A 25325-nucleotide genomic window follows, 5' to 3' on the forward strand; every position below is an offset into this window, starting at 1 on the left:
TAAGTAGAGGTAGAATTATTATAGTCATTTTGTAAATGAAGAAAGTGAGGCTCAGAGAAGGCACTGTGGTGTGGCAGAAAGAGTGCTACATCTCCAGTCAGAGGTCCTGGGTTCAAAAGCTGTCTCAGATACTTGCTAGCTGTGTAACCCTGGGCAAGTCACTTAATCTTAATCATTAAGCTCACTCAGTTTTCCCATCTGTAAAATGGGGATAATAATAGCCCCTGCAACACAGGGTTTTTTGGTGAGGCTCAAGTAAGATACGGTAGGTAAAGCACTATTTAACTGATGTAAATCTTAGCTGTTATGATAGTTAAGGTCTCAGGTCCTCATCTGTAAAAGGAGGGAATTGGACTAGTTCATTCTCTATCAGTTCTAAATCCTATGATCCTTATGAAGTGACTTACAAGCAAAAGGATAGTAGAGCACCAGAGCTATGATTTCAAGGCAGATAAATTAGATAAATTAATTGATTTACCAAACTGATTTACCAAAAGCCTCACAAGTAGGATTCTTTTTAAAAAATAAGTCTCCCCAGAGACTTGGAGCAGCTAGGTGGTGCAGTGGTTAGAGCATTGGGCTTGGAATCAGGAAGACTCATCTTCGTGAGTTCAAATCTGGCCTCAGACACATTGGCCGTGTGACCCTGAACAAGTCACTTATCCCTATTTGCCTCAGTTCCTCATCTGTCAAATGGACTGGAGAAGGAAAAGGCAAACCACTCCAGTATCTTTGCCAAGAAAACCCCAAATAGGGTCAGGAAGAGTCAGACATGACTGAAAACAACTCAGCAACAAAAGATTTCTCATCTTCCAACTCCTACATTTAAAATGTGATATGATGTAAAAATAAATAAATAGCTTCACATTTGACTTAAAACTTTTCAGGAACTGAGCTATTGCATAAAGCAAGGGCCACCTGTAATATAACTACTACTTGTGGTGGTGAAATTGCTCATAGGGAAGAGGGGAAGAAAGCTAGAGAAGGGAATGGCCAAAGTGGGGTGAGCACTGGAGAATGGGGACTGGGAGGGGGAGTTTGTATGTAGATGTATACTCAAACGTGTATGTCCATCTCTGTTCTCTTTTAGTATTACTACAGCATAAAGGACATCAGCATTGGTGGACGATGTGTCTGCAATGGCCATGCAGAAGTGTGCAGGGCCAAAGGTCCTGAAAACCTGTAAGTGCATTGCACATAGTGGCCTCTTCTCCTCCCTCTAAAGCAAGGGTTCTTAACCCATTGGTTATAAATTTTTAAAAAATGTAGATAACTGTTTCAATACAATGGGATCAAATGAGATGTTTGTTAAGCACTTAGCACTAAGCACTATATGACACACTAGTAAGAGTTTAATAAATGTTTATTTGCTTCCATTCTTTTTGTCCCATGCATTCATTTTATGCATTTAAAATATTCTTCTGTGAAGTGATCCACAGCCTTCATCAGATAGCCAAAGAGGTACATGACACAAAGGATGTTAGGAAACCCTACTGCAAAATGAGCCAGTTGTGACGGGGCCGGCTATTTCAAGGGATCAATGTATCTATCACATTATATAAATAGTTCCAAGCAGGGAAATAAAGAGCATTATTTTAAAACTACATAGCCGTGCCATGACAGAGCAATAGGAGCCAGTGTTTTTAAAGCTTTTGCCTTGTTAATGCACTCTTGAAGCAGATATAAGAGTTTTTATTTAAGGGCTAAAATGGGCTGGACAAGATATGCAAATAATTTTTTCCCTTAACTTTCCATTTCGTCTTCCAAAAGTATATAATTTCTAAAGAGTGATATGGAACAGAGGTATTTTTTGTAATAAAATAACTGGTCTAGGTTTATAAGATAAATCTCATATATTTTGGAGTTCTAGACATGTGCTTCCCTCTGTGTGGAAATTCCCATCACCAGTGCAGACCAGCAGCTTGTTATCTTAGAGAAAACTGAAAACGCTGAGTAATTTATCCACAATTTTACAGCTAGCGCATACCACACGTAGCATCGAACCCCGGTTTTTCTAACTCCAAGGGTAGTCTGTTATCCACTGTGACATACTACCTTGTAATCTCGTATATAGATCGGGTAAATAGTTACCTACTTAAATGATGGAAATTGATGGGAATGAAGAAGCCCCTTTAATTAAAAAAGAAAAATCTGTCCCACCAGCTTGAAATTCTCAACCCTCCTAGAACCATCTCCCCTCATCTGGATCGATATCTTGCCATTGGACCCAGAGGGCTCGGGAGGAGAAAGTGAGGCTGGTGACTTTGCACAGCTCTCCCTCACTTAAATCCAATTCACATGCAAGTCATGGCATCACCTCCATGACATCATGGTCCTCTTTGAGAATGAAGGACAAACAACAATCCTCAACTCTCCTCAAGGGTTAAATCACTGTTTTCTGGGAAAGGCAACACATTCCCTAATCTCTTTATCTCATTAATCCTTTGCCATCTATGATTGCCATTAGTATTTATATTCTTTCTGATTCTGAATATCAAGAAACAGAAATACAGCCAAATCCACCTCTGATAAATAGGGTTTATTAATAGCAGACAAACCACTCACTCATGAAAAAGGATACGAGACATATGTTTCAGTTTTACTGCCACCTGTGAGTCCTAGTCTTGTTTTGGTTCTGGGAAATGAAGCTATATGTGTAACTTAGGGAATCGGCTTCGTCCAGGACTACAGACTAAGTTGGAGTGCCCCAAAGTGAGTAGGGCCTGCAGGGTTTTGTATTGAGGTAGCCAAAGGCAACTAGAGCCCTTTAGAAATACACCAGTCTAGGGTTTTTAGAATATAGGTGCTCATTAAGTACACCAGTCCTGAGTACAATCAGTAGAAACAAAGGGGTTGATAGAGTTCCTTTGGTATCACAGGTAGCACTTATACTGAGAAAATTTCGATCCTGAGGGATTGTGGCTTATCCTAAGTCACATAGGTGGTAAGCATTCAAGGTGATCTTTGATTGCTGGCCTTCTGACTCCTCTGCACCATATTCTTTAGGGGACATCTACTAAAAGATTTCTTAAAACAGCAAACATTGAGCATATGACAGTGGTGGGCATAGTACTGAATATTCAATACTGAATAAATATCGTGCCTGTTTTTCAATTAAGCATAAAAGATTTTGGTAAATAATTTTTACTAATGAGATGAAGGCAATTTTAGGACATCAAAAACATTGTAAGAATATACAGCATCTAGGAAAATGTTCTTAATCTTTCTGTGTCACGGACCTCATGGCAGTCTGATGAAGCCTCTGGACCCTTTCTCAGGAAAGTGTCTTTCAATGCACAGAGTAAAATACATAGGATTACAAAGGAAGCCAAGGATATGGAAATGTAGTTATCAAAGTATCTAAGAAAGAAGTTCACGCGTGCCAAATTAAGAACCTCCTGGACTAGGAAGAATCTTGCAAATGTTGGAAATTTCCAGATCATAGTTCCCATCTTCTTCTGAGGTAATCAAGTGAATGTATTTTCCCCTTTATCCCATGGAGTGACCCACAGACCACAGAGACTTATTTTTATTATTCAGAAGTATATGTGTTGTACAAAACAAGATATACCTGAATGTGGATAGCTTTTGTGATGGCTAAATTGGTAGACTAAAGATGATGACAAGAAAGGGGGGAAAAGAAAGAAATTAGTCTTGTCTATTTGCCTCTTTAAGAAAACTCAGACTTTTGTTCTTAAGTTACTGAATGTTTGTTAGCATGGTCCCTGGGAACAACATCTCAGTATTGAAAATAACTGTTTCCCTGACTTTCTGTAAAGCTGGTAACAAGATATGGATTAAGGACATAAAAACCCCACTTACCTTTCTTTCATAAATTTCTGAAATGATATTGTAAAAATGCCTTCAGAATGTTACTATGTGTTTGCCATGTTCATTTTTATTTGCTAAATTGACATGGAGGAAGTAGTTTCCTTTTCTTGAATGTCTTCCAAAGAGTGAGATTGATTTCCTCCCCACACCCAGGTTTCAGTGTGAATGCCAGCACAATACCTGTGGGGAAAGCTGCGGTCACTGCTGTGCTGGCTACAACCAGAAGCGGTGGCAGCCGGCAACTGCTGAGAGAACCAATGAGTGTGAAGGTAAGTGGGAAGAAAGAGCTAAGAGGAAGTATCTTTTTCTGTTTCTTTTAAATTTTATTTTATGGCTAATCAGTATTTATTTTCTCTCCCTCCCAAACATGTCAGAATTTACACACACAGGGGAATGCTGTTAGCCTTCAAAGTGGTCACCTTGGGAGATGATTCACTTATTTTAATGATGCTATCAGAGTTCTGAACATTTTGGGATCTCTTTTTGGAACTGCCTTCAGAACTTGCAGTGGTTGTTAAATGAATGAATAAACAATTTTTTTTCAAATGATGGCAAATCTTTCCCCTTCAAGAATGTATTTAATTTTTAGGAGATACATGAATCAGAATCAATTCTGTTAAACACAGGTAATTCCAGTTTTGGTTAAAAAAAGAAACAAAACAGGATATGAGTTTGAAGTAACAAAGTTGATTTCCTTCTGTGGCTTCTAATCTCTCTCAGAGGGCAGTTCTATAAGAGGAATTCCCAGCATTTTGACCAATTCATTCCAACAATGCAGCATTTATTAAGTGCTTGTGTGCCAGGCATTGTGCCAAGTGCTGTGGATAAACAGACAAAAAGGAAACAATCTTTGCCCTCACATTTGACTGGATCAGCATCTATAGACTGAGAATATATCCTCCCAAAGTGGTTCCTTCAAAGGACATCTATCTATATCTATCTATCTATCTATCTACCTACCTATCTATCTATCCATCCATCCATCCATCCACCTATCCACCTATCCATCTATCTATCTATCTCTATCCATCTATCTATCTATCTATCCACCTATCCATCCATCTATCTATCTATCTCTATCTATCCATCCATCCATCTATCCATCTATCCATCTGTCTGTCTATCTATCTATCTATCTATCTATCTATCTATCTATCTATATCTATATTTATTGATGGAATCCTAGTAAAGCTGATCCCAGCCCCAATATTCTAACTTCCTTATAGGCCCCACTGAACAGCAGGCCCCCTGCCCCTACCTCACCACTCACCCTCCCACACACACATACACATGCACACTCAATAGCCTAACTTCTTCATATATGCTCACTAGAACAACAGGTGTGTCCATGAACTCATAGTTCTCACAGAAACAGCTGGCATATTTATGTGATGGGATCCCAGCCGTTGTCAGTACCTAGTCACAGAAACAGGTGTGTCCATGTACTCAACCACAATCACATCATCCATTTAGCCCAAGACAGGAACACAATACCCAACTATCTATCTTGACCAGACAGGACTACAATAGCTAGCCAACTGGAGGGCAGCATGACCAGAATGTTTAACCACTGAACCATAGAAGGGACCCCTTGTCCATTACCTAATCCCTTCACAAACTCCTCCTGCCTTTTAAATATTAATCATATTCCTATATTCTATGTAAATTTTGATTGCGTAATCAACATTTTTACCCTATAAAAATCCATCTTGCTGGTTCCTCTTGGAACTCAGCCCACTTCATGACAGGCATCAATCTCAATAAATGCCTATACTTGGATTAGAGGCGGTCTGACTCTGAATTCTTTGAGACATATCCAACACAACACATCATGAAACTGCAGCAGGTTTTGGCCCTAGGTGGGCAGAGACTAAACCCCAACATTTTTCTCTTTCATCTCTATCTCTGTCTATTTACCTATCGCCATCTCATCTCTACCTCATCTCATCTCTATCTATCTATCTCAAGTGGATATTGTCCTTCATATATACAGGCATATACATATATGTACGTATGTAAATTCATGCATACCCACCCACACACGTACACACACGCATGCACATATATATATATGTATATATATATATATGTATATATATATATATATATATATATTCTGATATGTCCTATCAAATTATAAGATGTTATCAAAAGGACTTGGAGCTGGAAGGGACCAATAGAAGTCATTTAGTCCAAACAACCATCCTAATTTATAGATGAGAAAAAGGAGGACTAGGGAGGTTAAAGTCCTAAGAGTCCTACCTGCAGGGCCTCTCTTCCATACTCTAACAAAGCTTTGGAGATTGACCCTGAGCAAATCACTAAACTCTCAGCCTTAGTTTTCTCTTCTGTAAAATGGGAATTAATAATAGTACCTACCCTCCCAGGGTTGTTGTGAGGATCCAGTGACATAATATATATTAAGTACTTTGTAAACCTTAAATTGCTAAAGAAATGTTAGCTGTTATTTGAGAATGGGAGGTGGTGGTGGTGGTGATCAGTAGGGGCCACTCTTGTTATGATTGACTTGCAGGTTGTAGTTTCATATACTCTGAATAATGACTGATCCGTCAAAGCCCAATAATTACAATTTGATAAGTGCCCCAAATCTAGAACACCAGTGAAAGGCATTGTCACAATTATGGTAGCTATGCATTAATCCAGCATATGTAAAAAACGAAGGAAGTTTTCAGTATAATGTTTCTAAGCTCTCGTATAGTAAAAAATTGCTTATAGCCTATGGAAACTAAACGTGTTAGGGCTTATTTATCAAGTACCCTCTGAATTCCTTTTGAATGATGTTGTTTAAAGGTAAACATCCTCCTTAAAAATAATTGATGTGGTAAATACAGATGACTTGAAGATGGTTTTCATGGTGCCAAAAATGAAACAAAAATCAATGAGCTTTTATGTTTAAAAAATGGTGCATCCTAATGTGTAACAGCCCACTACTTTTGTTTGCTTCCTCAAGTTCATTAGATAATTGTATTAAAATATATATACACATGTGTTACCAAGGAAAATTAGATAATTCGATCCAAGTAACAATTATAAATTTCCATTAGTGGATACAAGTCTTCTTGGTGAAAAAAAAATAGATCCAGAGACAAAGGCTTTTCCTCTTATAATTTTTCATTTTAATAAAACTTTGTTTATCTGAGACACATTTACTAAGCATCAACTATGTAAGTTTTGAGAATCTCTAGATCGATATGATCCTTGCCTTGCCCTCTGGGAGGATGGGGGTGGGAGTAGAGGGAGGATAAATACATCAATAACTATGACATTAGGAAGGGTGGCAGAAAACAGCGGCAAAGTCCATTGAGAAATTTGAGGAGGGAGGTATTACTTTCACTTGCAGGAAGGGTTTCAAAAGGGCTATGACCATCTAAGTTGAGTCTTGGACCCCCAAGAGGTTGACAGCTTTTAGAGACAAGAGATAAGAGAGAGCCTGTACTTCTGAGGCTTCAAGGCCACCAGAGGCCCTCCCAATTCTTGGGGCCAGATCATGAGAGGTCTGTACTGGTGGAGCCTCAGAAGCCAGAGATGCCCCAACTGGGGTTGGGCCATCAGAGCCTCACTACCAGAGGCCAGAAGCTGAGGTACAGGGCATCATTTGGATATTCACAATCCTCCATCTTAGTATGAGAATAAAGAGCATGTCCCCAGTGTGAGGGTTTTGTTTTTCCCCCCACAACATCAACATTCTGCTTTATTGATCTTGTTTACATTCCCTATAGTAGTACTAGAAAACTGATCACTAAGGATTTACTGACCACACCCTCCTCCATCTCCTGGCTTGCCTTACCTTTTGTCCCCTAAAACTATGAGAAAGAAGGGACTGATGCCACCCTCCAGTTTTCTTATACCTTACACCCAATCATGCATTCTTCAATCCAGTGACACTGACCCCTTTGATATTCTTTGAATAAGATGCTCCATCTGACAACTCTGGGCATTTTCACTAATTGTCTCTTGTGCCTGGTATGCTCTCCCTCTGCATCTCCACCTCCCAGCTCCCCTGGCTTCCTTCAAGTCCCAGCTAAAATCCCACCTCCTACAGGAAGCCTTTCTCAATCTTTCCTAATTCTGATGCCTCCATCTGTTGACAATTTCCAATTTATCCTGTATGTAGCTTGATTGTAATTATTTGCATGCTGTCTCCTGCATTAGACTGTGAATTTCTCAAGAACACGGGCTGTCTTGATATTTTTTTTTGGTATCCCAATGCTATTAGAACAAGTAGTGGGTGCTTAATAAATGTTTATTGATGGACCTGAACCTCTGTGGACTAGAGGGTGTGAGTGCCTTTCATGTAGCTCTCTTCCCTTTCTATGGCTAGCAGACTCCATCCCTACCTCCTCTAATCCCTGTAATTCAGTGTTGTTGCCTGCCAGGGTGAAATAACCCTTTTCTTTCCCCTCTGTCATCATGGTCCACCTTAGCCATAATCCTCTTGGTCCCTATTTTTATCTACCTTCCTCCTCCATTGTGCCCTCTGGAACTCCAATACTGTTGTCAACAAACTTCCCTTCATCCTAGACTTCTTCCTCTGATAGGCATTCACGTAAACACCTTTTGGTAGATTCTAGAAGATGCTGTAACCTGGGTCACCCTTCTCTGATACAGGCTAACCTTTCTTTCATGCCGTCATTGGGCTAGGAGGAGAAGTAGGCATACTCTTCCTCTTAACACTTGGCAACCTCTTTCCTCCTTTGAAGTACACTCCCCATTTATGTCACCGTGCCAGATCCTTCCATCATCATCCATTGGCCTCCATGTCATCCTCTTTCCTTCCTCATACTGGAGGACTTTAGTATCCTTATGGCCTCCCAATTCATCAGTGTCCTCAACTCCTATGACCTACATCTTTACTCCACTATGGCCACCTGTGGAGTTGGCCATACCCTAATTTTCACCATTACTCAAAACTGCCCTACTTCTATGATCTGTAACCCTGAAATCCCTCTTCTTGCTCATAGCCTTTACTTCCATCTCTCCCTCTTCTTTACTCCTCCTAAACTTATATTTATTTTTCCTCATCTTGACCTCCAATCTCTTCCCACCCCCATCCCTGGTTTTCCAAGTCCTTCCTCCTTGCTCTGGCCTCAGTATAGTGGAAAGAATGAAGAATTGGTACTTGAAAGATCTGAGGTCAAATCCTAATGGTGACACTTTCTAATTCTGTGATCTTAGACAAGTCATTTAAAGGTTGAGCCTCAGTCTTCCAATCTATAAAATTTGAATGACAATACAGGTAGTGCTTACCTTCCAAGGTTGTTATGAGACTCAAATGGGACAATGTAAAGTGCTTTGTAAACTTCCATTAGAAAAGAAAAGAAGATGGATGTAGATACTAGGAGGGTTACGACAGTGGAGAAGTGCCTCCAAGTAGCTTTTATCTCATAGTCTCAATCTTCTTTGTAAAGTTGGAGGTGAGATCATGTGCAGAAAGTGACTAGGGGAAGAATGGAGTTCAGGGTACCACCTCTTTTTAGAAGCCCTATTTATGCTTTGATTGCAGACCTTCACTTTTAACCAAAAAAAAAAAAAGAAAGAAAGAAAAGAAAAGGGGGCAGGAAACAAAATTTTCCACTCACCACGAAATTTAAAAAAAAAACAAACCCAAAACCATGCTCTTCTCATGGTTTTAAATTGGCTTAACGAAATTTCCTAGACTTTCCCATTGTTCCCTGATATCATAAAATGGGTTTCATTGGAAGCCACTGAGAAGCGCTATTATTTTCAGGAAATTACTAAGGGCCTGCCTCTAATAGTGGAGCATTAATTTAGTATATGCTTTCCTTAGCTTGCCACTGCCATGGTCATGCCACGGACTGTTACTATGATCCTGATGTTGAGAGGCTTAATGGAAGTTTGAATATTCATGGTGTTTATGAAGGTGGAGGGGTCTGCATTAATTGTCAGGTAAGAGGTTATTCATGTCACAGTTGTTTTTAATGGACACTTAAAGGAGGTAAATGCTGGTACTATGAGAAGTGAGATGCATCTAGAAAAAAGATAATTCTACTTTTCATATTGTGTGCTCCTAATAGTGGTCTTTTAAATTTCCTAAGAAAGGTAAGATGTACCCTGTCAAATGAATTATTTAAAATTGTGCAGTTCTGGAGGTTCTGGAGGTGGTGTAGTAGATAAAGTACCAGCCTTGGAGTTGGGAGGACCGGAGTTCAAATCCAGCCTCAGACACTTGATATTTACTAGCTGTGTGACCCTGGGCAAGTCACTTAACTCCCATTGCCTTGCCAAAAAAAAAATTGGACAGTTGCCCACCTTTTTTGTGTATACAGAGGTCTTCGCTACTTTTATGCCTCCTAGATGTGCAAAATCAGGCTGAGGAATATCCTGGGTCATTCTGACCACCATACTCAGGTACTATTGATAACAGGGACAGCTACTTGGCACAGTGGATAAAGCCCCAGACTTGGAGTCGGGAAAACTTGAGTTCAAATTTTTGTTGTTCCAGTCCTGTCTGGTTCTTTGTGACCGCATTTGGGGTTTTTTCTTGGCAAAGATATTGGAGTGGTTTGCCATTTTCCTCTCTAGCTCATTTTACAGATGAGGATATTGAGGCAATTAGGGTTAAGGGACTTGCCCAGGTCGCATAGGTAGTGTCTGAGGCCGGATTTTAACTCACAAAGATAAATCTTCCTGACTGCAGGGAAACAATCTATTCACTGTGCCACCTAGCTGCCCACTTCAAATTTGGTGTTAGACATTTATTAGCTGTTTAGTCAGGGCAGATCACTTAACCCCTGTCTGCCTGTTTCCTTATCTCTTAAATGGTGATTGACAACACTATCTCTGAGGACTGTTGTATTGAATGAGATAATAGCACAGTGGCTGGCACATAGTAGGTACTTAATATTTGTTAAAATTTAAAAATGAACAGATCACAATTTGAAAGGTCTTTAGTGGGGTCACCATAGGGCTTTTTTTGGGAGGTCACGTTTAGAATTTTCTGTATGACTTGGATGAAAACTTCACAGGATCTGTCTAGGACATAGGGCTGACTTGGGAACAATAGGATCCAAAAATATCTCAATAAGCTAGAACGATAGAAGTTAATCTATTAAGATGAAATTTAATAGGGATAAGTGTAAAGTCCTTTGCACGCACAAGTGATGGATGGGGGAGATAGACATTAATAGCCCAAAGGCTTAGAACCTTCAGTAAGCTTGACATGAGATAATAGTGAGTCGTGGCTACTAAAAACAAAACAAAAAAAAAACCTTAAAAGAAACTTAGTCTTTATTAACAAAAATATAATATCCAGATGAACGGAGAAAACCATCTGCAGGACTCTTCACCAGTAAGACTATTATGCTGGTTTCTTGGTGCTCCATTTTAAGAGGGGCATTTAGAAACTAGGATGGGTCCAGAAGGGGGCAAACAAGATGGCGGGTAGATCATTTTGAAACAACTAGAGATTTTTAGCCTAGATACTGAGGACTTGGCTGTGTTTAAATATAGGAAATTCTGTTTTATGAAAGGACAATTGCATTTCTTTTTGTGTAGTTCCAGAAGCCAGAACTAAGACCAAGGGGTAGAAGCAGATTTTTAGATTGCTATAAGTAAAATTTTGCTCCCCAACAATAGAATAGGCTTGTCCTGTGAAGTTTCCTGATCACTGGGTATGGTCAGAAGCTAAAGCTGGATAACTAACTTTTTTTTACCCCCAGATATTTTGTAGTGGAAATTCCTGTATAGTCGACAGATATACCCTCATTCTGAGCCCCAAGTTCTAGGTCCCAGGTATTTTGTGGTTTAGAATTCTCTTCAAACTAAAGCCAATAAGCCCCTGTTACGTTTTACCTTTACCAATGAGCTATTGAACACCAAGTAAGTAACAAAGGCTTTTAATTAAATAACAATGTAAATAAAGAACAGAACATTTTTCTCATAAACTTTGGGCTCACTCTCCTATGAATATTATATACTCATTGACGAGAGGGAAAATTTCATAGGAAATGTGTGTGGCCTATCAACATATGGGGGGGAGGGTGTCTATGCAGGTCACGTGTATGGAGGAATGACTCACACCTCTGCAGCTGTCTTTTACTGACATTGTATTGGACCTGCTTTCTGCCAAACAACGAATGTCGCTGGTCCCCAAATGATGCTCCATCTCAGCTGATTTCCTCTGGGTATATCTGTTGCTCACCATTCTTTTCCAGCTGAGTTGTTAACCGCCTCCTTCCCCCATCACATCTACTGGGGGATGTTGTGGTTAAAAAGCCTCTCTTTTGAGAAGCCCAATAAAAGGAAGGGTGCAGCTTCTTTAGCCCACTCTCCATTTCCCCCTCTCCAGTAAAATACTTGCAAATTACATGGGCATATACATAACATTTGTTAACACATATCATTTATAGCAAAATAAACATCAGAAATAACATATTTATATGTAATTATTATAACTTTTCTATACAGTCCCATAAGGGGGTAAAGTAAATAATAAGCACTTCCAAACAGCATACCAGTGCATACATTTAAAACAAAATATAAATTCCATGTAACACATAACACCTAGCATATATAACACAATTTTACAACTGTAACACTACAATATAATAAAACGTGCATATTATATATCAATGAAGCATAACAATATAACAAAACATTAACGATATGGAACATAATATCTAGCTTACATTTGCATATATAACATATGTTATAGACACTCAAACAAGGGGTATCTGATGAATACATATCCACCTTCTTCCATTTTCTCTGGGACATCATAGCTAATTAAACTTGTTCACTGGGTGAATGTCATGGGCAGCATCCATTTCTTCCTCTATAGGATCCAGTTATAATAATGGTATAGTATTCTTTTGCATGGCTCCAACTTCTTTCACTCTCTCAACAGTAAGGTGACCTCTCGGGGACAAAATTTGAGTCCTTGAGACTCCCTCCTAATTCTTCTTCATGTAGTTGTTCCTGTTGCTTATTATCCTGGGACCACCAAGGCGAGGCGGATCGCAACAAAGTTCACCTCTCCTGACAACATGGTCTTTTGTGAAAGATTCCCAGGCATGGCAGGCAGTGAGTTCTCTCTTAAGGTCTTCGGGATCTAGGACCACTTCTATCTCCAGATCCATCATCTTTATGTGTTGAAGGCAGTCTGGTGGACATCAGCTTCTGTTTAACCAATTGCATATTTGCTCTTTGGGTGCATCCTGTATTCGTATGTCCATCTAGGCCACAGTTACAGCAGAATATCCCAGGGCCCCTCTGTCTTTGCTCTACTGGCCATGTTCTAGCTTCAGGCCTATCTGACCTCTGCCCCCACAATCCTTTGTCTTTTTTCTGGGACAAGTGGTACTGACCAGTATTCCAATTTTTAACGGGAATCCTAGGAGTTTTGGCCGTGGTGCCTAGGTGACCGTGGTTTGGTTCCATTCTCATTTCCATAGGCGACATCTGAGAAGATGCTTCGGAAAGCATCCTTCTGTGTTCCAGACTTCTGTCTCCACAGTCGAGTCTGTTCTCATACAATTTCACTATAGCCATTAGCTCTTCACATTTAACCCGCCATTTCTCTTTTTCCAATTTAATTATTTGTACTTGTAGATCTTCATTATCCAACAGTCCAGAACTTACTTGGGCCAGTCTAACAGCATCCACTTCGTTGGGCCTCACCGCTCCCTTGACCACTAAATTCTGCAGCAGTTTGTCCACTCTCAGGACAAACTCGGAGGGTTTCTCTCCCTCACGCTGAAAGGTGGTAAGAAACTGGACATAAGCCTGCTGTGGAGTTTCCGTGCCACCATATTGTTTATCTAGTTTTTGCAAACATTCTAACACAGTAGCATCCGGGGTTTGTAATTTCAAAATACGTATAAGATCAAATGCTCGTCCCTTGAGACTTTCCATCAGTCTTTTCTGTTTTTCCGTGTCATTCATTTTCCATCGCTTTAATATTTCAGAGGCATGTTTTATCCAAGAATCATAGGGTTCCTCTCCAGGAGGACATGGATTTTCCCCGGAGAAGCTTCTTAATTTGTCACATTGAGATTCTCACTCTGGCTCGGACTCATCTTGCTCATGCTCTCCAGGTCTGGACTCCCCTCCATATGCATGTCTCTCATCGTCTTCACACAGTGCTTCCCTTTGCAGGATGGTCTTGAGCTTTCTTTCTATCTCTTCTTCCTCAGTGGAGGGTCTAATGACCAGTTTCCAGGTATTCTCTCCTACTGTAATTTCATTAGGGATTTTAGAATAGTCTATGGGTTCAGACAATTTACAGAAAACAGACATGGTAGGGTCTGTCTTTTCATATCGTTTGGTCAGTACTTGACATCTTCCCAAAATACCTATCGCATTATGTAAGACATGTTCAATGTCCTTATTTGTTAGGCCACGTGGCACTCCTTTAACAAGCAATCCTCGGTGTAAATCCAGGTGCAGAGATGTGCACCACTGTTCTAAAATTTTGTCATCCATATTTTTTCCCCTCCTTTTTAAGACACCACTCGGTCACTATAGGAATAAATCATATTTCAGTGGCATGTCAACATACTGTATAGCAACTCAGTAGTTAATGGAAAGGTTTGACCTGTTTAAAAAGAAAAGAAAAATGAATATAGGAAAACGTTGGTATCTAATCATAGCCTGAAAAATATTCCCCAATGGATCCCCACAGTATATAGGACATTCAAAATGGAGATCCCAAATGATGATTTCTTCAATGGATTCTAGGGCAAACCAATTGGAGATCTGAGAGGAACCCCTACCATGTAGCTAATAGGGCCCCCTTCTCCCTGTGGGGTCCTAGTTAGCCTTGCCAGATTCTAAGTATCTTGGGGGTAATGGTTCTCTCCAAATCGTAGCTCATAAACTTTCACTGATGTGTGGGAAATGGTTTAAAAGAAAGGTATTTTAATCAAGTTGCAATGAAAATTATTTAACGTAGAGAACATCTGCTCACAACCCTTTAGCTATAAATACATATACAATGGGGAAAACAGACCCTCATGGGAATCATGTGTGAGGCTACCACATACATGAACATATGTGGCCAGGTCACCAATATGAAGGAATGCTCTTGCAGGGAGCATAGATAACCAGGGCACATAAATAGAGGGACAACTCACAACTCTGATGCTGCAGTTGCAAGTTTTCATCAGCTGTTGCTCTCTCTGACCGATGCCACTATGTTGCTTCCCATGCCAAGTATGGCTCTCTGTCATATCTCAGCTGTCCCTTGCCAGACAGTGCATTTCAGCTATTTTCCCTCCTGAGTGCTGGGTTGGGCTTCTTCCACTGTTACCCCAACAGGTATGAAATATCTTCGTCACAATCTGTCAGCCAGCTATCCAGCCGCCCCCACCATCCTGTGAGGGTGAGGCAGGGTACAGTTGCTGTGTGCTTACAGGCTACGTCTCTTGGGGTTACCTTATTCTGGTGCCTGGGCTATGAGGCTAGCTTCAGAGCTAATTGAAAGTCAGTCTTTCAGAGATGCTGTGATTAGATTAGGCTTTTTCTAAAGGCTACTTCTACCTTCAGCCAGCATTCTCAGCCAATTGCTGCGAAACTCCCTACAGCCTTCCCAGTCAGCTCTCTCAAGCCAGAGGTTAAGAAATTCATCACTGCCATTTTGTACCAGAAAGGACAGTGGCAAAGGCAGAAACTAAGAATCAGCTGTAACCTTTGAACTCTGCTTAGAACTCTTCTGTTAACTGCTTCTCTTCTTTTGAACTCTTTGAGTAACTGCTAAACTTCTCTGAAACGCCTTAGCCTTGGTCTTTTGTTCTTCAGTTCAACTGTCACCAACTTGTGGGCAGAAACCCATTTAGTTCTTAGGTCTTCTCATACTCTCTGAGGTAAATTTTCCTAAGGGCTAAAAGGGAAAAGGGACTGAGTCACCCTGGGGTAAAGAAGCATTTTGAACCTCACCCCCTCTTTTTCAAATGCAAATTGTAATCACCCCTGCCAACTGGAAAGATCTGAGAGGCTGTAGACCTTTGGCCTCCTCCCTTGCCAACAACACATGCCAGTCTGGTTGCTCCCAAGTCTCCTTACATCTGTCTAACATTTTGAAGAAGGAATGTGCTCATTCCTACAAAGGTTTAATTGCATTGTGTGTGTGTGTGTGTGTGTGTGTGTGTGTGTGTGTGTAATGTCAGAAGAGAGATGATGATAGTTAATTTATACTGTTTATATGTTGCTATTAGTGCTAGACTTGGAGTCAGAAAGAAATCTGTCAACATTTTCTTTTGTTAAAATTCTTAAGAGAATTGAATCATGTTTCTTATAAGCAATATTTTCAGGAAATAATTATATTGTCTTACATAATGCATTTATTCATTGAGTTTGGAGATTGGTTTGTTTTTTCTTTTTAAAGGAGTGGGGTCATTGAACTGCTAGTCAGGACAGTGTGGTCCTAGGGCAGGAATTTCATTGGTGAAAGCCCTCCGGGACATGGGGTCTGGCTCAGACCTTAAGGCAGCTCGTGAGAAGATGGTCAGGGAGTGAAGGGAAGCATGACTGGAGCTGGACCTAAATATAGTTGGAAACTGAGGCAATCACCAATCTGGACAATGGAGGGCCCAGGATAGTAGTTCTAGGCTTCAAAGGGTTAAGTCCTTTGGTTCATAGTGGGACCTTAAATGCCCTATGTGGGAATTTACAAAATATTAATTAGAATGAGTTAGTTATGGTGTGTATAAAATCCAGAATTCATTTGCCAGAGAATGAAAGGTAGGGAAATCAGCCCAACATGGTTTTGTCTGGCCAAGATTGTAGATATTTTTTAGCCAGCCTCATGTCGGTTGAATCATACATGCATGGCCAGTGCTTTCACAAAATAAAAGCATATCAAAATTATCGCTTGGCCTGAGTAATTCATATAACACTATAGCAGCAGAGTATTGAAACCAAAAATCCCAACTACTTGGGTAAAGAGGGGAAACACTATTTGAAAATAAAATTATTGGGAAAACTGGAAAAGTCTGGTTAAAATTAGGTTTAGACTAACATTTCACATCACATACCACAGTAAGCTACAATGGTACATAGGACCTAGATTTTTAAAAAAATCACATTATAAACAAATTAGAGGAGTCAGGAAGTAATAGATATTTCTTACAATTATTGATAGAAGACAAATTGTTGAGCAAACAAAGGGCAAAGGAGACCACAGGAGATAATATGAACCGTTTTAATCTCATAAAAGTATACAAGCAAAATCATTTCACTTAAAATTAAAAGGGAACTTTGGGATGAGGGTGGGGGGACAGAAGAAGCTTCGCAGCAAGCTTCTATGGCAAAAGTCTGACATCCAAGATATGTAGAGAACTGATTTAAATATATAAGAGCATGAGCTAGTAGTTCTCAATGAAGAAATCTAAGCTAGCAACAACCATATGAAAAAAAATGCCCCAAATCATTCATAGTAAGAGAAATGTAAACTGGAACAACTTTGGGAATGTGTGTTGTACCAACCTGATTTGGAGGGGTTGTGGAAGAACACGCACACCAATGAACTGTCTGGCAGAGTTGTGAATTGGTCTAGTCATTCTGAAAAGCACTTTGGCGTTATATCCAAACAAGTCACTCAGCTGTGCATAACCTTTGACTCAGTGATACCACTACTATACGTATATATCCCAAATAGAGCAGAGAAAGAGGAAAAGAGCCCATGTGCATAAATACTGCAGCCAAGACCTGGAAACTAAAGAGGTATTCATCAAGTAGGGAATGGCTGAATAAATTATGGGAGGGAAATAAGCACCTACTATGTGCCAGGCACTGTACTGAGGACTTTACAAATATCATCTTATTTGAGCCTCATGGAAACCCCGTGAGGTAGGTGCTGTTTTCCTCATTTTACAGTTGAAGAAATTGAGGCACTCAGGGGTTAAGTGACACACTGAGAGCAGGGCAGGGGTCACATAGCTAGAAAGTGTCTGAGGCTAGATTTGAACTCAGGTCTTCCTGACTCCAGCACCAGTGCTCTATCTACTATACCACCTATCTGCCCCTAAATTACGGTAAGTGAACATAATGGAATGTTAGTGTACTATAAAAAATGATGAAAGGTTGGATTCAGAGAAACCTGGGAAGAATTTCATGAACTAAAGCAGATTATAATGAGTGGAATCATGACAAGTGGGGGTGAGCAAGGATGAAGCAAGATTTGTTTAAAAAAAAATACCAAAACAAAGAAGAAAAGAAAGAAAAGTGTCATCATTTTAAAAAAGATGAACAGCAAAGAACAAAAGACATTCAGAGGGACACACAAACAAGCAGGACAGCTTTGAAAATAGCTTGTTGAATTTATTACGTACTTTCAGAAATAAACTTGTACGTAATAGAGATCCAAGTTTCCTCCAGAAGCCTCTTTTTTATCTTTATATATGGAAATGTTTATATTTATTGGTGTTTTTCAAGTTCAGAATAACAAAATTAAAGAAAAAAGAGTTGATTTACTGACTCTGAGGTCACGTCTTTCCCCTCCCCAGAGATCTTCAAGTGGAAGATGAATAATTTCACTGCTCATAGGGAATGTTGCTGAGTGGATTTTTGTTCATCACAAATTTGGCTGGTATATTATCTCCTCAGGATCATTTTCTCAGTAAATAGGCATTTATGAGGGGCTTACTACATGCCAAGCACTGAGGATACAAATAAAGGAGTGGAAAAGCCAGTCCCTGCTCTGAAGGAGCTCAGATTTTAATGGGAGAGTCATCATATAAATAACTAGGTACTAATCTAAGAAGAGGAAGCGGATACCCTTTATTGCCTTTACAAGTATTTTTTTTTTCTGTCTTTGATCTCTCTTGTCCACATGAAGTCACTGACATCTTGTTGGGGCAAGTTGCGTCCTACCCCCACAACCGTTCCTGTTGAACTTAAAATATATATCCTAAAGTCTGACCTATATTTAGTAAAGGGATCTCTAATACCATCTTTATTCCCCAAGAAAAGAAGGCAAAAGGTATAGCACTTCTAGGAGGAATGACCCTTTCTTGATCTTCCTTTAATAAATGTGTAATAAACCCTGTTTAAGACTGAAGTATCCCCACTTTGTTTTGATTCTTGCGGATTGTTTTTCTTGCATATTTAATATACAGACTTGGGTCCCTTTCCCGAAGGAGAGAATATCTGAGCCAAGTTTTTATTCTGCTCCATGAATTTCAATCTCCGTCAGTACACTGATCTCTTTTGCTTTCCAGATGTTTTACATCAAAGTGGATGTCCTTTCTTTGTTTTGACCATTTTCTGGATTCTAGGGAAAGGTTCTTTTCTAAGTCACCCCATGCTTGGACTTCATCACCATGAGGTCCAAGCAGGAATAGTGTTTTTGACAAAATCATCCCGCTAACAGTAGATCCTTTGATCTGAAAAGCATCTCACTATCAGGTAGCACTGTTGTTACCAGCATACTATGCCTGTGGGCTGGCAATTTGCCAGTATGTACCAGTATGAATCAGAAAAGCCCTACCCATCAGCCACAGCCAAAAATCCTTATCAGAGATGCAGGGATGAAAGCTGTTGTTGGTTTCGGGTACCTTGATATAATGCAAAGAACACTAAAAGTGGACTTGGACAGTTTGGGTTTGGGTTCGGGCTCCAACTAGATTTGGAATTAGAGGACCTGGGTTTGAATCTCAGTACTATCTGTGTGATCTTGGATAAACCTCTCTGGGCCTCAATTTCGTTGTGTTCAAGATTGGAAGGGCTGAATCTAGTTCATCACCCTAAAATCCTATGAACTGACTAGATGTATGACTATAGGCAAGTCACCAAATTTCTCTGAGGAAATTTCGCTTCTTCTTCTCTAAAATGAGGAAAGTCATTTTTGCACTACCAGCCTCATGGGGTTGTTGTGAAGAAATCACTTTGTAAATTGTAAAGTACATTTATGTGAGTTATTAAGAGTAGTAATGATAGTATCTTCACTGAAATATGACTTCTTTATAAATAAAAAAGTAGGAAAACATTTCAGGAAGACCACATGGTCTTTCGGGTACCATGACCATTTACAACTCAATTTTGAATAAATTTATGGAAATTATACTTTTTACAGACAAGACACCTAGCTTCTTCAACAATTTGTTGTTAAAGTGTCTTATCTGCTTATCAAACCCTCCCTCCTCTCTCTCTCTCCCCAATATCCTTAAATAAGAAGACTCTGCCTAGCCTAGTCCTTCTCCTCTTCATTGGCTAGTGACCCAGAAACACTGTGAATAGAAAAACGAATACAGAAATAGGTGGGAGCAAGTGAGCAAAATAGTGACTATGATTACTGCTTGATAATCTATTCCTTCAGGACTCCTATACTTCCAGAAAGAGGTAGGAAGGATTCTCTTAGGTACCTCATGAGTAAAAATATTGAGGAGAGAGAGGTAGAAGCAGTAGCCTATGGCCTTGAAAATTGCCGATACTCTGCAACAGATTGTCTGTTTAATAGCTAAAAGAAGGCAAGTAGTTTATGAGTAGCACATGACATGAGCAATGCCAACAGGTATGGAAACAGGTGGGGCAATTTCTGGGCAAGGTATGAAGGGGTGTTAGTTCATCTAGACATCAAAAATAATTCACACTGTAGGAACTGATTCTGTAGTTATCTCTGCCTAGAGGATATGTGTGCCAAGTTTGTGCTTTTGCCTAAGGAGATGACCAATTAATTACATATGCTGCAAACACTAGCTGATTTCTCTGATAGAGGACAAGATAAGAGGGCTTGGAAATACCTCTTTTGCTAGGATGTAGTAAACATTTCTCCTTACAGAAAAAGGAAAATAAAGATTAAATTAATGATTAATAAGTTAGATTTAGCAGGAAAATTTATTTAGTTTCATTCTTTATACCTTCCTCTATATGTAATTTGACTTAAGTTTCCTTTTTTAATGTATTTTCATTTATTTCATTAAATATTTCCCAATTTTTTAAACATTCATTTTTAAAAAAATTTTGAATTTCAAATTCTCTACCTTAATCCCATTCCTCCGCCCTCCTTGAGAAGGCAAGCAATTTGATAGCAAGTATCTATGTGAAGTCATGTCAAACATATTTCAACATTGGCCATGTTGCAAAAGAAAACAGACCAAAAAATTACCCCCCCCCAATAAAGTAAAAAAAGTACGCTTCAATCTGCATTGAGTTCATCAGATCTCTCTCTGAAAGTGGATAGCATTTTTCATCATAAATCCTTTGGAATTGTGTTGGATCATTGTATTACTGAGAATAGCTAAGTCATTCATAGTTGACCATCATAAAATATTGCTGTTACTGTGTACTATTCTCCTGGTTCTGCTCACTTCACTTTGCATTAGTTCAGGTAAATCTTTCCAGGTTTTTCTAAAAGCATGCTGTTCATCATTTCTTAGAGCATAATGGTGTTCCATCGTAATCATATATTACAACTTGTTCAGCCATTCCCCAATTGATGGACATCCCCTCAATTTCCAATTCTTTGCCACCACAAAAAGAGCTGCTATAAATATTTTTGTACAAATGGGTCCTTTTCCCTTTTCTTAATAGTGGTATTTCTGGGTCGAAGATTGACTCAAGTTTCTAAAACAAATGAATAATTTTAGAGAAGCAGTAGAAAGAATAATGGATTCAGAGTCAGATAATCTGAGTTCCCACGTAGCTCTGCTGTTTGCCACCTAGGTGTCTTTGGAGAAGTCACTTGACATTTGTGGAGTTGTTTCATCATCTATAAAATGAATTAGTTGGACGAGGTGATCTCTAGGGTCTTCCCAGTTTTGAATTTATCCTAGGATTCCATTTATATACAGACAAACCATATTGGCTATAGAACTTTTCACAAGGGGACACACAGCCCTTTACTAAATCTAGAAAGGTTTATGCTCAGAACAAATTTATATGGATAGTCTTTGACAATTTTTTATACAGATGAAATCAGGTTAAAATTTTAAAAAAAGACATTACAAAAGGGTAACATGCAGCTTAATAGGAAAAGGAGGGAGAGCTCCACCAACTTTTGCTTTGATGATAGTGAATAAGCATTCATTAAGTGCCTACTATGTGCCAGGCATAGTACTAAGCACTGGGAATACAAAAAAAGGCAAAGGATAGTCCCTGCCCTCAAGGAAGGTCACAATATAATGGAGGAAACAACAAAGAGATAAGTTCAAACAAACTATATACAGGATAAAGAGGGAATAACTAATGGAGGGAAAAGCACTAGAATTAGGAAAAATTGGGAAAGACTGTAGAAGGTAAGATTTTAGTTAGGACTTGAAGGAAGCCAGAGCAATCAGGAGGCAATGAAGAGGGAGAGTATTTCCAACAGAGGAGACAGCCAGTGAAGATTTCTGGAGAGGAGAGATGGGGGGTCTTATTTGTGGAACAGCCAGGAGGTCAGTGTCAGTGGATCAAAAATATGTGGGAGGAAATAAGGCATAAGAAGACTGCAAAGGTGTGTGTGTATGTTGGGGGGCGGTGTGTGTCATGAAAAGCTTTGAACACCAAACATTTGATCCTGGAGACAATTGGGAGCTGATGGAGTTTATTGAATGGGGTAAGGGCTGGGGTGGGGGTGGGATGTGACATGATCTAACCTGCATGTTGAGAAAATCATTTTGACAGCTGAATGAAGGATGGGTTGAAGTAGGGAGAAAGTTGAGGCAGGCAGACTCACCAGCAGTGGGTAATACAATCATCTATTGCAATGGGCCAGACATGAGGGGATAAGGGCCAACACCAGAGTGGTGGCACTATTAGAAGAGAACAGGGGATGTATTTGAAAGATGCTGTAAAGGTTAAATGGACAGGCCTTGGAAACATATTAGATATGGGAGATGAGATTGGCAGCAGTCAAAGGTGACATCTAAGTTACAAGACTGAGGAAATAGAAGAATGATATTACCTTCTACATTAATAAGGAAGGTAGGAGGTAGGGAAGGGTTAGGGGGAAAGACAATGAATTCAGTTTTGGACATGTTGAATTTAAGACATCTAGTAGACATCTAATCTTACATGTCTGAAAGGCAATTGGAGAGGGGTACTGAAGGTCAGAAGACAGGGTAGAGCTGGATAGGTAAATTTGAGAATCCTGAGCATAATGATGACAATTAGATCCATGGAAGCTGACAAGCTCACCAAGTGAATGAGTATAGAGGGACAAGAGGATCCAGGACAGAGCCCTTTGGGGCAGCCACAGTTATTGGGCTGATGGGGATTCAGTAAAGGAGACAGAGAGGGAGCAGTCAGACAGGCAGGAGGAAAACCAGAAGAGAGTGATGTCCTGAAAGCCTAGAGAGAAGAGAGAATCAAGGAGGAGAGGGTGATCAAGGAGAATCAGGGCTGAGAAAAGACCATTAGATGTAGCAGTTAGGTCATTAGTAACACTGGAGAGAGCAGTTTGGGTGGGACAATGAGGTCAGAAGCTGAATTATAGGGGGTCAAAGAGAGAGCAAGAGATGAGGAAATGGAGGCATCTTTGTAGACAACCTTCTCAATAGTTTTGTCACAAAAGGCAGAAGAGATATAAGATGCTAGTTAACAGGGATGAAAGGGTCAAGTGATAGGAATATGTGAAGTATAAAATAAGGGTGGGGTTGTTCTATTGACAGAAAAAAAGGTAGGCTCCTGCCACAAATTCAGATTTAGTGAACTTGTGCTTCTGCATTCTTGCATCTTTAGGTGCCTTTTCTGTGGCTGAAATGATGCCATTGTGTATGCCAAGTGATGCCATGGTAACCATAGTTACCACTAGGCTTTGCCAAAGGCCATAGAGAATAATCATCAATATTAGCTAAAGGCAAATTGTGGTATTTGCTATTCATCTCCAAAAGCAATGTGTTTGCTTCTTAATACTCTAGGGATTTTATTGATTAGTTGTTGTAAGTCCTTGTAACCAATGCTTTAAAAGCCCCTTTCTGTGGTCCACTTTTCCTCTTTTCTTTATCTCAATTGCACTAGACTATTTCTGCCAGGCACCAGTGGGAGAATCAAGACAACAGCAACAGCTAGCATTTGTATAGCACTTTAAGGTTCACAAAGCGCTTTCCACATACTGTCTCATTTTATCCCCACAACAACCCCGGGAGGTAAAGGCTATTGTTATCTCCATTTTACAGATGAGAAAACTGAGGCAGGTAGAGGTTACATGATTTCCCCAGGATCACACAGTTAAGTACATGTCTGATGGATCTGAACTCAGGTCCTCCTGCCTGTGGGTCCAGCACTCTATCCACTGCACCACCTCGCTTCAAGTGAAAGCTTTGGAGAGGCAGATTCTGCCTTGATAGAAGGAAAAACTTCCTAATCTTTAGAAGGCAGAGGGGGAATAAGCAGAGGCAAAAGGGGCGTTACCTCTCTCAGGCAGGTCTTCAAGCAGAGTAGCAGTCATTTGTCAAGTGTGTGACAGAAGTAATTGATTCTGCTCCTCCCAATTGCCTCATTAAATAGTCTTGTGCAGGAAAGGGGAAATGGGATTGCCCATTAAAAGGAGCCCCCACCCTCACTCTTTCTTTCTCTGTCTCTCTGTCTGTCTCTCCCCTCTCTCTCTGTGTCTGTCTCTCTGTCTCTCTCTCTTTCTCTGTCTCTGTGTTTCTGTCTGTCTATCTCTTCCCCCGCCGTCTCTCTCTGTTTCTGTTTCTCTCTCCTCTCTCTCTGTGTCTCTTTCTCTCTGTTTCTGTCTATCTCTTCCCCCCTCTCTCTGTCTCTCTGTTTCTCTCTGTCTCTGTTTCTCTCTCCTCTGTCTGTCTGTCTCTCTCCTCTCTCTCTCTCTCTCTCTCTCCTCTGTGTATGTGTGTCTCTGTCTCCTCTCTCTCTGTCTCTCTTTGTCTCTCTGTCTCTCTGTCTGTCTGTCTGTCTGTCTCTCTCTCTCTCTCTCTCTCTCCCTTTGTTGATATTCGGTGGGTGAGGAGGCCTGGAGAGCTGCAGTTTTGTATTTGCTTGAAACATTTCTATCCTTCAATGGGAAAAGAAGAGAACTGTGCAGTGAGGTTATGCATTATCTGGTGCTTTGGGCTTCATTGTTAAAGTGAATTAAAAATAATTCAGATTATAGCCCACAGGACAAGGAGTGGTAATAAATAGGATTTTGAAGTTAATAAAATTCTCCGTATTAGGGGAGAAAATAAAGAAAGGATCTTTGTCCTCCCTTTGGTCATTTTGTGTAGGCCCTTGTGTTCACTAGGGGTTATCACATGTGTCCTAACTTCCTACTGCTATTTCTTTCATTAGACAATGAACATGCTTCTCTGATTATTTCTGAAATAGAGAAAAGCAGAATGGAACTGAATTCATGGTGTGTCATTCCTGGAAACTGTTGCTTATAATGTGATTTTATAGCAATTACAAGCATTAGCAAAGAAGCGTAATTAGCAGACCTAATGTATTTTAACATGAGCTCTTCTGATGACACACATGCAGACTTTTCCATTTATGTAATGGAAACTTTGGAGAATGTTTTCATGAAGAAAGAACAATAACATAAGAACCAGTGGTGCAGGAGGGGTGGGCACATCCTGCTTCTCTAGGCACTGGGAAAA

The 25325-nt window shown here is 39.9% G+C and overlaps 2 protein-coding genes across 2 annotated transcripts in view; one reads left to right on the plus strand and one right to left on the minus strand.

Moving 5' to 3' along the window:
* The window catches only part of LAMA3 (laminin subunit alpha 3), a 318911-nt gene that overhangs the window by 80283 nt on the left and 213303 nt on the right, over window positions 1-25325 (plus strand). The window contains exons 6-8 of the mRNA XM_036743735.1: window positions 1091-1182; window positions 3985-4100; window positions 9641-9759. Coding sequence (XP_036599630.1) covers window positions 1091-1182; window positions 3985-4100; window positions 9641-9759 — 327 coding nt within the window. The remainder of the gene's footprint in view (window positions 1-1090; window positions 1183-3984; window positions 4101-9640; window positions 9760-25325) is intronic.
* Window positions 12907-14295, minus strand: LOC118851898 (paraneoplastic antigen Ma1 homolog). The gene is given in 1 exon segment (XM_036761479.1): window positions 12907-14295. A coding segment is annotated over 1 exon segment (1389 nt).

Source organism: Trichosurus vulpecula, chromosome 1, assembly GCF_011100635.1.
Source record: "Trichosurus vulpecula isolate mTriVul1 chromosome 1, mTriVul1.pri, whole genome shotgun sequence".
NCBI classification, from domain to species: domain Eukaryota; kingdom Metazoa; phylum Chordata; class Mammalia; order Diprotodontia; family Phalangeridae; genus Trichosurus; species Trichosurus vulpecula.